Here is a 15,438-nt window from a genome sequence, read left to right as displayed (position 1 = left end):
GTCCTAAAAAGAAAACAAACAAAAAAAAAGGTTCTGGAAGTTCCCTTGTGGTTCAGCATATTAAGGACCCAGCAGTGCCGCAGGTGTGTGGCATAGGTTGCAGATGTGGCTCAGAATCAATCCCTGAACAGGAACTTAGATATGCTGTGGATGTGGCTGAAAAATTAAAAAAAAAAAAAAAAAATCCAGAAATTCAAATTCCTATCCCTATTCCTTGAGCCAATCAGTTACTAGAGTACCAAAAACATTTAGAGGCCTTCATTCATAAAGCTGAAAAGGTTAACTTACCCATATAGCAAGATTTACTCGTTTCCCACCAATATTTAACTTCTTTGTTAAAAATGATGCCTAAAAAAAGAGAGACATATATTAAACAATGCTTCACATAACGTAACATTTCTTATTGTAAAAACTGTAGATGAATAAATCATGTCAACATGAAACTCAAGTTATCTGGGAGAAAAAGTAATCATTGAGTTTTTATTAATGACCGAACACTAGTTCCATGGAAGACAGAACATTATTTACATTCTAATGGAAGAAAAAGATACTTTATTTCATGAGCACAAGTTATGAAAAGCGGTAAACTGGCAGTTAAATATGTTTTCTCATTTTTTCTTCATAAAACTCTTCCTTAGCATTTAATTTTATGCCACTTTACCTATTCATTGGAAAGAGTCTAAGAGTTTTCTAAGATGAGATACAATAAATGTCGTTCATTTTATAAATTTCAAAATGTTTCTGAAATTATTATATAATTCAATTACTTAAACTATATCTAATGACTGTCCTAGGTACTAATGTCATAGAAATGAAAAAAGTGGTTCCAGCTTTCAAGAAGCTTATAATTCACTGCAGAAGTTAAAATGTAAAGAGAATTAAAACACCATGTGACAACTGTTAAAATGGAGGGTCTTGCCAGGTATACTAAAAGGAAAGTGCTGAGCCTGCCTGGATGAGTCAGAGAAGGCTTCAGAAAGAAGGTAATTTCCTAACAGATAGATGAAGTCACTGATGCCTTAAACCCCTAATTCCCTATTCCATGGGAAACACTAAATTGGTTTGTTGGATGCCAAAGATGATATTACAAAGATAGGCAAAGAGTGAATGAATCAAAAGAAAAAAGTCCTAGAACTCCCTATCTAGACATATGAGCTTTACCTTGTAGGTCTTAACACAACCTGTTCCTGTTCAAGACACTAGACAAGTTTTTTTGCTTTTTCCTTTTGGCCACACTCACAGCATGTGGAAGTTCCCAGGCCAGGGATCAAATCCACATCACAGCAGTGACAACACTGGATCCTTAACCTGCTGAGCCACTACAGAACTCCCAAACAAGTTTGTTTTTTTTTTTGTTTGTTTTTTTTTGTCTTTTTGCCTTTTCTAGGGCCGCACCCCACAGCATATGGAGGTTCCCACGCTAGGGGTCTAATGGGCGCTGTAGCTGCCAGCCTACGCCAGAGCCACAGCAACACGGGATCCAAGCCGTGTCTGCGACCTACACCACAGCTCATGGCAATGCCAGATCCTTAACGCACTGAGCAAGGCCAGGGATCGAACCTGTATCCTCATGGATCCTAGGTAGGTTGTTACCACTGAACCACAACAGGAACTCTTTTTTTTTTTTAAAATGTTGCACCTGCAGCATATGGAAGTTTCAGACTAGGGACTGAATCTTACCCACAGCCGAAACCTATGCTGCGGCTGTGGCAAAGCTGGATCCTTTAACCCACTGCGCCAGGTCAGAGACAGAATCCGAGCCTCGGCAGCAATCCAAGCCACTGCAGTTGGATTCTTAACCCACTGTATCACACTGGGAACTCCCTGACTTCTTTTTCCCTAAAGAAACAACTAAGTCATCCAAAGGAATAAACGTTAGGAAATAATACTGTTGACAATAGAGAATCAATGAAGAGTTTTCAAGCAGTGAGGAAGTATAAGATCTTTACTTTAAAGGTATGACTCTGCAATAAGAAAGGACAGGACTAGACCTGGGAGAAAGGAGGCTATTTTATGGTTGGAAAGAAAAATATAAAGGGCCTGAACATGAAGAGAGAAAAGAGAACAGAATCAGAAGTAAATGAAGAGGAAATATAATCAGATACCAGAAATATAATCAGAAACCAAAGTCAGTTGACATGTTTAAAAAAAGGAAGAGAGAGCCAAGTTCAAAGCTATGCAGAGACTGTCACATTAAATGTTTCTTTTTTTTACTTTTTTTTTTTTTTTTTTGGTCTTTTAGGGCCACACCCGCAGCACATGGAGGTTCCCAGGCTAGGGGTTGAATCGGAGCTACAGTGCCAGCTACACAGGCACAGCAATGCGAGATCCAAGCCACATCTGTGACCTACACCACAGCTCACTGCAACACCAGATCCTTAGCCCACTGAGCGAGGCCAGAGATCGAACCTGCAGCTTCATGGATACTATGAAGTATCAAGTCAGATTTGTTTCCACTGAGCCATGATGGGAACTCCTCTTTTCTTTACTTTTTTGGCTGTATCCATGGCAAACGGAATTTGATCCCAGGCTAGGGATCAAATCCAAGCAGCAGCACCTACATCACAACTGCATCAACACCAGATCCTTAGTCCATTGCACTGGACTGGGAATCAAACCTGGAGATGCCCAGAGACACTACCAGATACTTAATCTGCTAAGCCACAGCAGGAACCCCCTTTTAAGTGTATTTATATAGAAGAAAGTGCAGAGGTAGAAGGTAAAACAGACAAAAGGCTAGGATGGTGAATTACTACTGAAAGAGAAAGAAGCCAGATTTCAGAAAGGACTTGCTACTGTATGCACACTAATGAAAATTAAAACTAAGAAAAGACCACTAGATTAAGTGATTTACTAAGGAATCCACAGAGATACAAATGTCAGAGTTGAGATCAAATCCAGGAATGTCTGCTTCAAAGCCCAAGCTATACTCAAGATATTTTATTAAATAAAACAAAGTTATACAGAAGAAGGTGTAAAATAAATTCAATGGCAAGATAACAAAAGAAGTAACTTGGAAAATGAGAAGACTAAATACATGACAATAAACATGAATATAAAACTATTTCCCACTCATAGAATAAGGGCTAAGAAAAATCAACACTGAAGCAGAACCCTAGTTTGAATCTCAGTTTTGCCATTTATTAGTTACATATTTGAACTCAGCCATTCCCACTGTTTCAAAATCCATGTTACAGAAGAAACTCAAAATCTGTATCCTATCCAAATTATTTGATAAGTAAACTTAAATATCTCTTCTTTTAAACGTCTTTATAAAGTTTAAACTGATCTTCCTTCCAAATTTGGCTTTCCATTCCAATATTAGTAATATTATTATTATTATTATTATTTTTTGGCCATGCACCCACAGCATACATAAGTTCCCCAGCCTGGGGCTGAACTCACACCACGGCTGCAACCTGAACCACTGCAGTGACAACACCAGATACTTAACCCACTGAGCCACATGGGAACTCCCCAACATTAGTATTTTGATCACATTCCCCAAGTCACTAAGGTTTAGAATCTTAGGACTATTATTATTGAATATTCTTCCTCTTCTGTCACCCATATCCCTCCAAAAACCTACCAAGCCTTATCTTCATATTTCCTCTGGAGTTCTATGACCACCAGTCTCATATTACTATAGTTTCATACTATAAATACCTTTAGTCTCACCTCACACTCTGGTCCTCTGGTCTAGATGAGGACCAGAGTGTGATTATCTTACCAAAGCCTTCATGATTAGAAACAAAACCAAAACCAAAAACTTATCATAGCCATATCTAAGTCGTGTAATGTTATCATTTTAAATAAGTATGCTTGGACTACATCCCTGCTGGCAGCTAATACCATAAAAGCCTTTTGTCATGAGTTTTGTGGGGATTTCTCAGCAGAGGGAAAGGAATTAGAGCTGATAAAACTCCATCATTTCCTTTCTTGCATTTCCTCTGAAACTCATCACCACTTTGCCATGGTGAGATCAGAGACAGTGTTAAGGAACCACAGATGTACATAACAATTTTATGGAAAGAGTGCTCATCATACCACTGTTGAAAGAAAAAAAAAAGAAAAAATAACCTAAATGTCCATCAATAGGCAATTTTTAAAAAATACACAAATGTAGTCCACCCATACAGTGAGACACCATGCAGTCACTTCTACTACTAGTGCCAAGACTCACTAACAGTTATTCAATGCTTACCTTCTGCAAGTACTATGCTATACACTTTCCACAAAATCATTCAAAAGTTTCTCCTTTATAAAAGTTGGCAGGGTGGCAGAGGTCCCATTGTGGTGCAGCGGAAACAAATCCGACTAGTAGCCATGAGGTTGTAGGTTTGATGCCTGGCCTCGCTCAGTGGGATAAAGAAAAAAATCAGGGGCCCTGATCTACAAATAAAAATTTCAATGCCTTATCTTTGTATCCAAGGACCATGTATCTTACTAAGACAGCTTCTAGTATTTCTTAGTCTCAAATTTATATACATTCCCTACAATTCTGTTTGTTCATAAAATTCCCCTCTAATCTGGGTATACTCATTTTTTTTTCCCCCCTTTGGTCTTCTAAGGGCCACACCTATGGTATATGGAAATTCCCAGCCTAGGGGTCAAATTGAGGCTACAGGGACCGGCCTACGCCATAGCCACAGCCACGCCAGATCCAAGCTGTGTCTCTGACAGCTCATAGCAATGCCAGATCCTTAACCCACTGAGTGAGGCCAGGTACCAAACCTGTGTCCTCATGAATACTAGTCAGGCTTATTATCACTGAGCCACAAGAGGAACTCCTGGGTCTACTCTTTATTCTCTATCTGAAGCTCACCTATCCAAGACCAACGCATGACCTATACTCTTCTGCCTTGAATTTTTTTTCCTTTTTAGGGCTGCACCTGCAGCATAGGGAAGTTCCTGGGCTAGGGGTCAAATTGGATCTGCAGTTGTGAGCCTACGCCAAAGCCATGGCCACAATGGATCTGAGCCATGTCTGCAACATGTGCCACAGATTGCAGTAATATCAGATCCTTAATCCACTGAGCCACAATGGGAACTCCTGCCTTGATTTTTTTTTTTTTTTTTTTTTTTTTTTTTTGCCTTTTAGGGCTGCATTTGCGGCACATGGAGGTTCCCAGGCTAGGGGTCTAATCAGAGCTACAGCTGCCGGCCTACACCACAGCCACAGCAACACCAGATCATTAACCTACTGAGCGAGGCCAGGGATTGAAACTGCAACCTCATGGTTCCTAGTCGGATTCATTAACTGCTGCATCACGATGGGAACTCCATTGCCTTGAATTTTTAAGCTTTCTCATACCACCCATACAACCCACACTGAATTTCTCCTGAATTAACCTTAAGAACTTTAGGAAATCTAAACTTGTAACATACAGCATATACCACCTTGTACTGTAGGTTATCTTTTCATGGGTATATGTCTTCTGTTAACTAGAGTACATGATTTTAATTTAACACTTTCACAGTTTTTACAGTAAAACAGGCAATGTTCTAAGAGCTTTTCAATATTACCTCACTTTCCGTAACTCTGGAGTTAGATACATTATCCAAATATCATAGATGTGGAAACAGAGAAAAGGAATGGTCAGTATCTTGCTCACAGTCACACAATAAGTGAGAGACGTGGATGTGAAATCCAGGAGGTCTGGCTCCAGACATGACTCATAACCACTATGCTGTGGTACCGCCCGGACTAAGATATGAGCTAAAACTTCTTCTGTAAGAGGGGGTAGGAGGAACCATACATAGTGCTGCCCATACCCTCAAATATTGTTACTATAGATAACCACATTTTCAGTGTGCTGGTATAACTCAATTTACATAAAATGTGTATTCCTAAAGGTTTCCTTATAAACCAAATTATTTTAACTCAAATATTTGATGCACTAGTAAAGCACATTATCATAGGGTCCCCTCTAAATCTTTTTTCCCCTTCATTATGAAAAACTGAAGTCCTACTCTATAGGAAGATTCCTTCTGTAATATAAATCATCTCATTTTATATACATCATAAGCTTTTAATATTTTATAGATATTTTCTTAAAGAACACCTTGTTTTAAAAACAAATGTAATTACATTTGAGAATAAAACTGAAAGAACAGCAGGTGAACAGCAAACAACCAAACACTGAAATCTGTCCTTTTGTTAAAACTATCTCTATGATGATATGTAATGTAGCTAGGCTACTGAGATACCATTCAAAGGTTCTTACTACTGTTGCAAGGTAATAAGAGTGGGAGGGAGGCATGATCATGGATTTCTTTGAGAACCTGATGAAAGCTATGAACCTACTCACTCCCAAGAAAACTGTTCATGTGCACATATCAGAAACAATTTTCACTCACTTTCCCAAGGGATTTATAAATCCCTGGCAACATCTCAGTGAAGAACCCCATGTGCAAAGAGCAGGTGAGTGTGGCGTTAAACAATATCAATTCAAAAGTTCTAGGAATATGGGAAGAAAAATAATTGTACATCTAAAGTGCTACTCTGCTTGGGCTTTCTCATTTAATCTTTTAAATAACCCTGTAAAGTAGGTAATCAGCCCTACTGTACAGTTGTGAAACTGAGATTTAAAGAAATATAGTGACTCACTCAAGGTCAGACAACTCAGTGAGGTACTGCAGTGGGTGGAAGCCTGTCTGACTCCACAGTACTTTTTCCATTGCACAAAGGCGCCTATTCTAGAACACACATTCTTAACCTGGCACTCCTCCACTCAGACACTAAGTGTTTCTGGATACCAACTCATCCCCCAAAATATTCTCAGGGTAGGCACAAAGTAAGGAGGGTCATAGTAATGGTACATTTCCCACCTTCTCCTTCAAATTCTGAGTTATAGCACCACTATTTCTTCTAATTCTAATGATTTCATCTTCCAAATTTTAGGGGTAGTAACAGACTTCACAATCTTATTAGACATCTGTCACTTGCACCTGATGCTTATTTACCCAACATCTTATCTGAAAGCATAGTGGATATATATTTAAAAAGACAAAATAGGATTATAGGAAAGATAATAAGAACAAAAGACATTTGCCAAATGAAAGTCTTTTTGTAACTTGTTTAATCAATGTTCTAATGACATTTTTTGCTTTTAGGTTTTTTTGTTTGTTTGTTTTGGGGGGAGTTTTTTGGCTACACCCACGGCACGTGGATATGAGTTACCAGGCCTGGGACTGAATCCGAGCCACTGTAGTGGCAATGCCAAATCATTAACCATTAAGCCACCAGGGGAACTCCTGGTTTTTTGTCTTTGTTAGCCAGATCACTTGTTGTGCTTGCTAACCACTGACAAAGCAAAATATCTAAAGCAGCATAGTACCCAAACTGTGGGTATGTTCCTGTCTTTAAGTTCAACTGACTTTCACTAATAATATGTGTATGTATAACTAAACAGTTATGTTATTTTTGCTACAGTTACTAACATTGTTTCAGGCTTAAGTATTTAAAATACCTATTTACTGTCAGACTTAAAACACAGACATGAAAGGATTGAGGCAGATAATTTATAAAATTAGTCCTCTGTAGCAAGGCAATAAAAATTAGCTATCAAAGTGGTGCAGCAGAAACAAATCCAACTAGTATCCATAAGGATGCAGGTTCGATCCCTGGTCTCGCTCAGGGGGTCGGGGATGTGTCATTGCCGTGAGCTGTGCTATAGGTTGAAGACGCAGCACAGATCCTGAGTTGCTGTGGCTGTGGCATAAGCCAGCAGCTGCAGCTCTGATTAGACCCTACCCTGGGAACCTCCATGTGCCAAGGGTACAGCCCTGAAAAAAAAAATTTACCTATCAGAAAACTAAGCTGAATTGCTACAATGGCAAAGCCGTATTACAACATATAAATATAATAGTTGTACACCTTAAATTTATACGTTACATGTCAAATATATTTTAATTAAAAAAAGAAAGAAAGAGTTCCCATCATGGCACAGTGGTTAACGAATCTGACTAGGAACCATGAGGTTGCAGGTTCAATCCCTGACCTTGCTCAGTGGGTTAAGGATCTGTGCCAGGAGGTTTACATACTATAGCTCTCTAATCCATGTAAAAATCCTACCAGTGAGATTCTCCCATTTCATGAATAAAGAACCATCTTAAAAACATTAGGAGTTCCCATTGTGGCTCAGGGGTAATGAACCTGACTAGTGTCCATGAGGATGAGGGTTTGATCCCTGGCCTCACCCATTGGGTTAAGGACCTGGCATTGCTGTGAACTAAGGGGTAGGTCCCAGATGTGGCTCATACCTGGTATTGCTGTGGCCATGGCGTAAGCTAGCAGTTGCAATTCCAATTCGACTCCTAGCCTGGGAACTTCCATATGCTGCAGGTGTGGCCCTAAAAAGAAAAAAAAATTGGAATAACCTGCCAAGATCATGATGACTAAAATGCAGGAGTCAAAATTCAAACTAACTTCAAAGTCCTGTCTCTTTTTACTTCATCACATGGCCTCCTAAGGCAGAAACAGAATATCCTGTCTTCTCCAAGCACCTGACAGAGCATCTCATTACATACCTTATGGGTAAGACTGATGTAGCAAGAAAGTCAGGAGACCTGTAATGCTGAAATAGCTATTTTCATTAAAGGCTTCATGTCCACTAGGTAGTAGCTCACAGCAGTCAGTCTTGTTTTCTACTTCCATTATCACTAATATGTATAACACTCCATTAATTAAATAAAGAGGAAAGAGGATTGCTGCCCATGAAAGGTCTGAAAAAGCCCCACCCTAAGATTCTGGATGTCTGAAGAGAAGTACATCTCTGGTCATGTGTCAGTGAACTACAGTGAGACTTCTGCAGAGTTTTGTACTTAGCCCTCTCTCTCACTCCTTTCTTTCAGAGTCTATTAATGACTGATGAGAACACTGAAGACATTGTTACCAAATCTTCAGGTGACGAAGGCAAAATGAGTAGCTAATTCAGGTAGTAGGGACCATGTCTTATTTTTCTTTGCATGCCCAGGACCCAACTTAGTGCCTGGCCTATAGGAGTTCCCACATAGTTCATGAATTCTGGTATCAAAATTCAAAAGGATTTAATTTTACAGGCATCGACCACTGGAGCAAATCTATCAAAACCAACTTTAATGGGTCAAATACATTAAAGACAAAAAAACTTAACTACAGAATCAAAGAAAAAGGAATGTGAGGAATAGAAAGTCTTCCTTTCTCTTCCTTATTTCTTTCCTTCTTTCCTTCCTATCTTTCAAGGCACAGAAGGCCCAATATTAATCAATGTGACAGCTGCCCCAAAAGCTCACAGAACCTTATCTACTTCAGTATTAAAAAAGGATTCTCTACAGGGGAAATAAGAGCCTGCACTTCTTTGCAAAGTTCAAACCACACTTGGAATCATTTCTATAGTTCAAGCTATTATATTTTAAGGAAAAAGGACAATTATTAAATAGTGTCTAGAAGAGATGTCAACGTAGTTGACGTGACTTAGAATGTTAATCTCCAAATGTTACAGAAGATTCAGTTAAAGGAACCAGAGCTGTTTACCCAAGAGAAGACAAAGACTGAAGTGGATGTGACAGCTTTCTTCACCTATCAAAAGGAATGTCACGTGTGACTAAGATTCAGAGGGCAGAACTAGGACCGGAAACTAGAGGTTAATAGATTTTGTCTCTAGTTAGAGAAAAATGATTTGAAAATTAGACCCGGGAGTTCCCGTCGTGACTCAGCGGTAACTTCCAACTAGTATTCATGAAGACTTGGGTTCAACCCCTGGCCTAAATCAGTGGGTTAAGGATCCAGCGTTGCCTTGAGCTGTGGTATAGGTTGCAGACACAGCTTGGATCCTGTGTTGCTGTGGCTATGGCACAGGCCGGCAGCTACAGCTCCAATTTGACCCCTAGCCTGGGCCACAGATGCAGCCCTAAAATGGCAAAAAAGGAAAAGAAAATTAGACCCATCCAAAAATGAACCACCTCAGGACATAGTCTTCCACATTCTATATCAGTTCATCTCACCTTCAAGATGTTCGGACTAAGGTATACAACCATGTTATATATAATATAATAAATAAAACACTGAAACAGTGAACCATAAACTCTCTTTTGTTTGTTTTTGGACTGTGCCTGTGGCATATGAAAATTTCCAGGCCAGGGAATGAACCTGCACCACAGCAGCAATCCGGGATCCCGCAGCAACAAAGCTGGATCCTTAACCCACTCCACCACAAAGAAAATCCACCATAAACTATCTTAGGTTCCACTCAGTCTTTAAAATAGGAATGCCAATGTACTTTACAAAGTTTTTTAAAAAGATAGGTAGTAGTTTTATTAACAAGAAAAAAGGGAAACTTTTCCCCTCGTATCTTATGAAGGATTATCTCCCCTCCATTTAGAAATGAAAAGCATACAAGATTGTGTCCTACGGGTCTCAACAAAGTCGAATTTCTCTGAAAAGCTGTTAAGAAAGAAAAGATGAACTGATAGCTAAGACAAAGAGAAAGGCTGTAATGATGTTTTCATACATTGGTATGCAGCAAAATCCTCAAACCTAGAACATTATCCAGGTACTGTTTGTGACGAGAGTTATATAAATATTAAAATCAGGAGTTCTATGTTTTTGATACTAGAGATCCACCATAACTTCATTCTCTCTGTGTAGAATGCAGTGGTTTCTCTTAGATAATTAAAAATCTTTAGCCTGCTTTTAGCTTCAAGGATGTTTTTAGAATGTATAATGTCATGTAATTTTTAGATTGAAGGGCTAAATTACCTTTAAAAAAAAAATAAAGAGCTCAGTTACAATGGTTTTCTATTTTCTCTAAGATGTGTAGCTCAAAAAAAAACCCCACTAAGGGGTTGTTCACCAATATCCAGAGAGTGTGACTTACTGCTCAAAGTAAGTCAGAACTGGATTCAAATTTCAGCTTGGGAACCATGACTTGTGGCAATATGATGGCCAGCAAATTACTCAATTTTGCCACACTTGTTTCATCACCTGTAGAATGAGGCTAATAAAACTATCCACCTCATAAAGCTGTTATAAGAATTAAAAGACAGAAGTAAAATACCTAGCACAGTAAGAACTAAATGTTAGATATTATTATACTTTACCTAAATAAACTTCTAAACTTCCAACTGACCATAGGTATTTATCCTATGAATTTCCCTGATCTCACTAATAACTCAACTACAACTAAAATTGCATTAAGTGACCCTATACAAAGACATGAGAAAAAAAAAATGCAGTTTCCTGACATTCACTATTTCAGATATTATGCTTTACAGAGGAGTAAAAATAGAACATGGAATCAGAACCAGAGCATCTTTGTAAATTCTAGACTTGGTAGTTTAAAAATAGCATCAAACATCAAATGTCACAATAATTAGGAGATTGTGCATTCTATTAAATAATGTCCATGTACTTATGAACGACACAATCACTAATTAGGATGTATTGTGCAATTGGGGGTAGTAATAATAAAGATAGAGAGCTTACACTGGACCAGGTCCTAAGTGTTTTTATGTGTATTTGCTCTGACAACCCCAAGAGCTAGATATTACTATCAGGGCCATTTTAACAGATGAAGAAACTTAGGCACAGAGAGGTTAATTAACTTGCCCAAGATCAAACAGCTAGTTAAAGGGATGGAACTGCGATATGAACCTAAACATCAGGCTCAAAAGTCCATTAGATTTTACTGCCTCTGACTAAATTGATCAGGGCAGATTCGTTGGAAACTTTTCTTCTAACACGTGCAAACTGATTTCTTTGGAAGAGGGAGACTCCAACCACCTCAAAAGCCTGAATTCACTCCCAATTAATGACTACATTTTAACACTTTTCTGACTAACCATGATGTATCTGCTGATGAAAGGCGGCCCTAAATTACAACCAAAGAAATAGTATTTGTAGCTAAACTGTTAGTTTGAGGACCATGACGTTTCCATGTGAATATGGATCGACCCACATCGCTGAATACAAGTGACCCACAAGTCAGACCTACGCAGGCAGCAATGGAACTGCGTAACCCACACCGGCAAGCGGTCATTTCAAAAACCCTCTGGAGATGAATGTTTTGCCAATCACCATATTACTCGAAGACAGGACAAAATGGAACATGCATAAACACTTAGTCATCAGTAAGAGCTGAAGTTATAAATCACCTAATTCGAAAAATCAAATCCTCAGCTAAATTCCTAATTCCGAAAGAAAGAAAAAGGACCGACACTGGTGGACCGCAGGGTGAAGACACCTAGGGCCTAAGCGGAAGCGAATCAAAGGGGAAAAACTAGTCCACCGATGGGGATTCCACGACATGCGCGGCCACACTGGGGACTTTTCAGGGCCCTTCCACTCCCCTCCCAACAGCCCGTCCTTGTGTCTCCAGGCTGCCCGGACAAACGCCGTCCCCAGGGCGAATTCGGAAAGTGAATCCGAAGGCGGAGGTGACAGGCCTGAGATATGAGAGCCCCGCGACACAGAGAACCGTGGCAACAAAGTCCTCTGAGCCCCGGAGGGGTAGGGGCCCCAAGGCGCCACTCCCGCTCCCCGGGGCCCGCACCTGCAGAGTGGTGATGTGCTTGTCGTTGAACTTGTTCTCGCAGTAGCGCAGCACCAACGACGTCTTTCCCACGCAGCCTTCCCCCAGCAGCACCACCTTGAACGAGTAGGCTCGGGCTGCCGCCGCCCCGCCGCCGCCGGCCGCAGCCATCCCGTCGCGTCCCTAACGCCCGAGCCCTAGAGCCGTGCCGAGCGCCCCACGGCCACCGCAGCTCCTTCACAGCCTCGGCCGACACAGGCCCCTCCGCATCGGCGCCGCCAATCCCGGGCGCCGTCTCCACTCCCTCCTCTGGGCAAGGCCTGGAAGGACCGAGGTAAAGTCCGAGAATGACGGGCCCCAGCCACCACGTCAGGTATCCGAGGAAAGGCAGAGCTGTCCCTCTCCGCCTCCCTCTAATGGCGTCTCCTTCCTCCTACGTCACACTTCGGGTCACATGATCGCCGCGGCCGCGTGCGGCCCCTGGGACGCGGCGTAGATTAACGTGTCTGGATGTGGGCGGGGCTTCTGGGGCCTCTTCCCCACTCCCGCCCCCACCCGCAGTGAGTTGGACGAGAGTGGAGTTAACTCCTGCCGGTCTCGCCTGCAGACCTAGGGTGTCTGCGGGGCACACCACTCTGCAGTTGCTGGGAGCAGGAATAAGGAATGAATAATTTCAAGCAACCCCAGCTCAGGTGGAATGTTGAAGTGCAGAATGTTGTTCATGCCTAGAGAATATTCGCAATGCTAATGACCTCTCCCATCCAGTGTCCCCATAAGCCGAATCTGCCAAGGTGCCGTCAGTATCTTGATAGTATTTCTCTGTGGGGTCCCAAATCCTAGCTATTGAACTTCAAGTTCCCCCAGACCACCTGGACTCTTCCTCATCTTTCAGGTGTCAGCTTAAACTCAAAGGCTTCCCTGACTACCCATCCTTCTCCTTCTATCCTTCCATCCCTTTCTTACCCACCTGAGTTAGGTAATTCATAACATTGGCAGAACCTCTCTAGCAGCGCTTACTTGGAAATTACTTTGCTGAATATTTTTACTAGGCTGTAAATTTGTTAAAGACAAAAACTACGTGAGAACTTGCTCCACCTTTGAGCTTCTGAATCCCAATGCCAGGCACATAATAGTCATTATATAAATATTTGGGAATGAATGATACATTTTAAACCATTATGCCTTGGTTTCCCAGTTTTTCTGTCTTCCATGAAGATCTTTTTTTTCCCTATGAAGGTTTTTTTTGGGGGGGGGAGGGAGAAGGGCTGTGTCTGCATCATGCAGAAGTTCCCCTAACAGAGATCAAACCCCAGCCACCCCAGTGACCCAAACCACAGCAGTGGAAACTTGGGATCCTTAACAACTAGGCCACTAGGAAACTCTGCCCCATGAAGTTTTTGACATACTGTATTGATACCACCTTGATAGGCCTGGCTTCTTTGATGATTGCTTATATTTCCTCATCTGCATCCTCTTTCTTTCATGAAACATACTCTTCCAAGAAACCATACTAGTGCTAAAAGTTTGCAACTAGAAATTTGATGTCATTTAGGCAAATATTTTTTATGAGACTCCTTTTCCACTTCAAACCAGATAGTCCATTCATTCATTCAACAAATATTTGAAGGTGCCCACATATGCCAGGCACTGTATGAACAAGATACAATGCCTATGTCATAGAGCTTACATTTTAGCAGGGAAGACAGACACATTCATTATATAAGGAATGCTTTCATCCTGATAAAGCAGTTCAGCTATGTTGCAAATGTATATGGGGATCCAAATGGTTCAGCATATAGGGGAGGCTTCTGGGAAAATGTTACTTTTGAGTAGGAGTAACCTAGGCAAAAAGGAAGGAGAGCTTTGCAAGCAGAGAGTAGGGTGTACTATTTTTTTTTTTTTTTTTGTCTTTTTGCTATTTCTTGGGCCGCTCCCACGGCATATGGAGGTTCCCAGGCTAGGGGTCGAATCGGAGTTGTAGCCACCGGCCTACGCCAGAGCCACAGCAACGTGGGATCCGAGCCGCGTCTGCAACCTACACCACAGCTCACGGCAACGCCGGATCGTTAACCCACTGAGCAAGGGCAGGGACCGAACCCGCAACCTCATGGTTCCTAGTCGGATTCGTTAACCACTGCGCCACGACGGGAACTCCAAGGGTGTACTATTGCTTTCAGATAGGAATGAGTACATGAGGATGAGAAGTGTGGTAAGAATGCAGAGAGCTTCAGATGAAACCGGCATTGGTATGGAAGCCAGGAATCAATACTGAAAGGTCCTTTCAGCAAATGAAGGGTTTTAATAAGGAGATGATATAATCAGATTTGACTTTTAAAAAATCACTCTGGCTGTAATTTGAAAAATGGATGGGAGGGAGTTCCCATTGTGGCTAAGCGGGTTACAAACCTGACTAGTATCCATGAGAATGTGGGTTTGATCCCTGCCCTTACTCAGTGGGTTAAGGATCCAGTATTGCCACTGTGAGCTGTGGTGTAGGTCACAGATGCAGCTGAGATCCTGTGGTACTGTGGCTGGGGCGTAGGCCGGCAGCTGCAGCTCCGATTTGACCCCTAGCCTGGGAACTCCCATATGCCTTGGGTGTGGCCCTAAAAAGGAAAAACAAAACAAAACAAAACAAAACAAAATGAAGAATGGATTGGAGAAGGATGATATTACTTCAATTTACTTAGAATCAGCCATTAAAGAGAACTTATTTTTTTATAAAATATCTTCATGATTGCATCTGAGGATGTATTCTCTATTTCTCTCTGTATTCCTCTCTCAGAGTCTTTGCATGTTCGTGGATTCTTCCAGAATCAGGAAGAGACTTCATTTTTTAAAAATTTTGTTAATTTTAATGATTTTTATTTTTTCCGCTATAGTTGGTTTACAGTGTTCTGTCAATTTTCTACTGTACAGCAAAATG

General features: G+C 41.0%; 1 protein-coding gene across 1 annotated transcript in view; it reads right to left on the bottom strand.

Moving 5' to 3' along the window:
• The window catches only part of RAB21 (RAB21, member RAS oncogene family), a 31,482-nt gene extending 18,505 nt beyond the window's left edge, over nt 1-12,977 (bottom strand). Inside the window, exons 1-2 of the mRNA XM_003481659.4 lie at nt 12,534-12,977; nt 289-348 (exon numbers count right to left, since the gene is read on the bottom strand). Coding sequence (XP_003481707.1) covers nt 289-348; nt 12,534-12,683 — 210 coding nt within the window. The 5' untranslated portion in view covers nt 12,684-12,977. The remainder of the gene's footprint in view (nt 1-288; nt 349-12,533) is intronic.

The sequence above is a fragment of the Sus scrofa genome, chromosome 5 (genome assembly GCF_000003025.6).
Source record: "Sus scrofa isolate TJ Tabasco breed Duroc chromosome 5, Sscrofa11.1, whole genome shotgun sequence".
NCBI classification, from domain to species: domain Eukaryota; kingdom Metazoa; phylum Chordata; class Mammalia; order Artiodactyla; family Suidae; genus Sus; species Sus scrofa.
The sequence above is the reverse complement of the archived record's forward strand: the minus strand, read 5'-3'. Positions and strand labels throughout refer to the sequence as shown.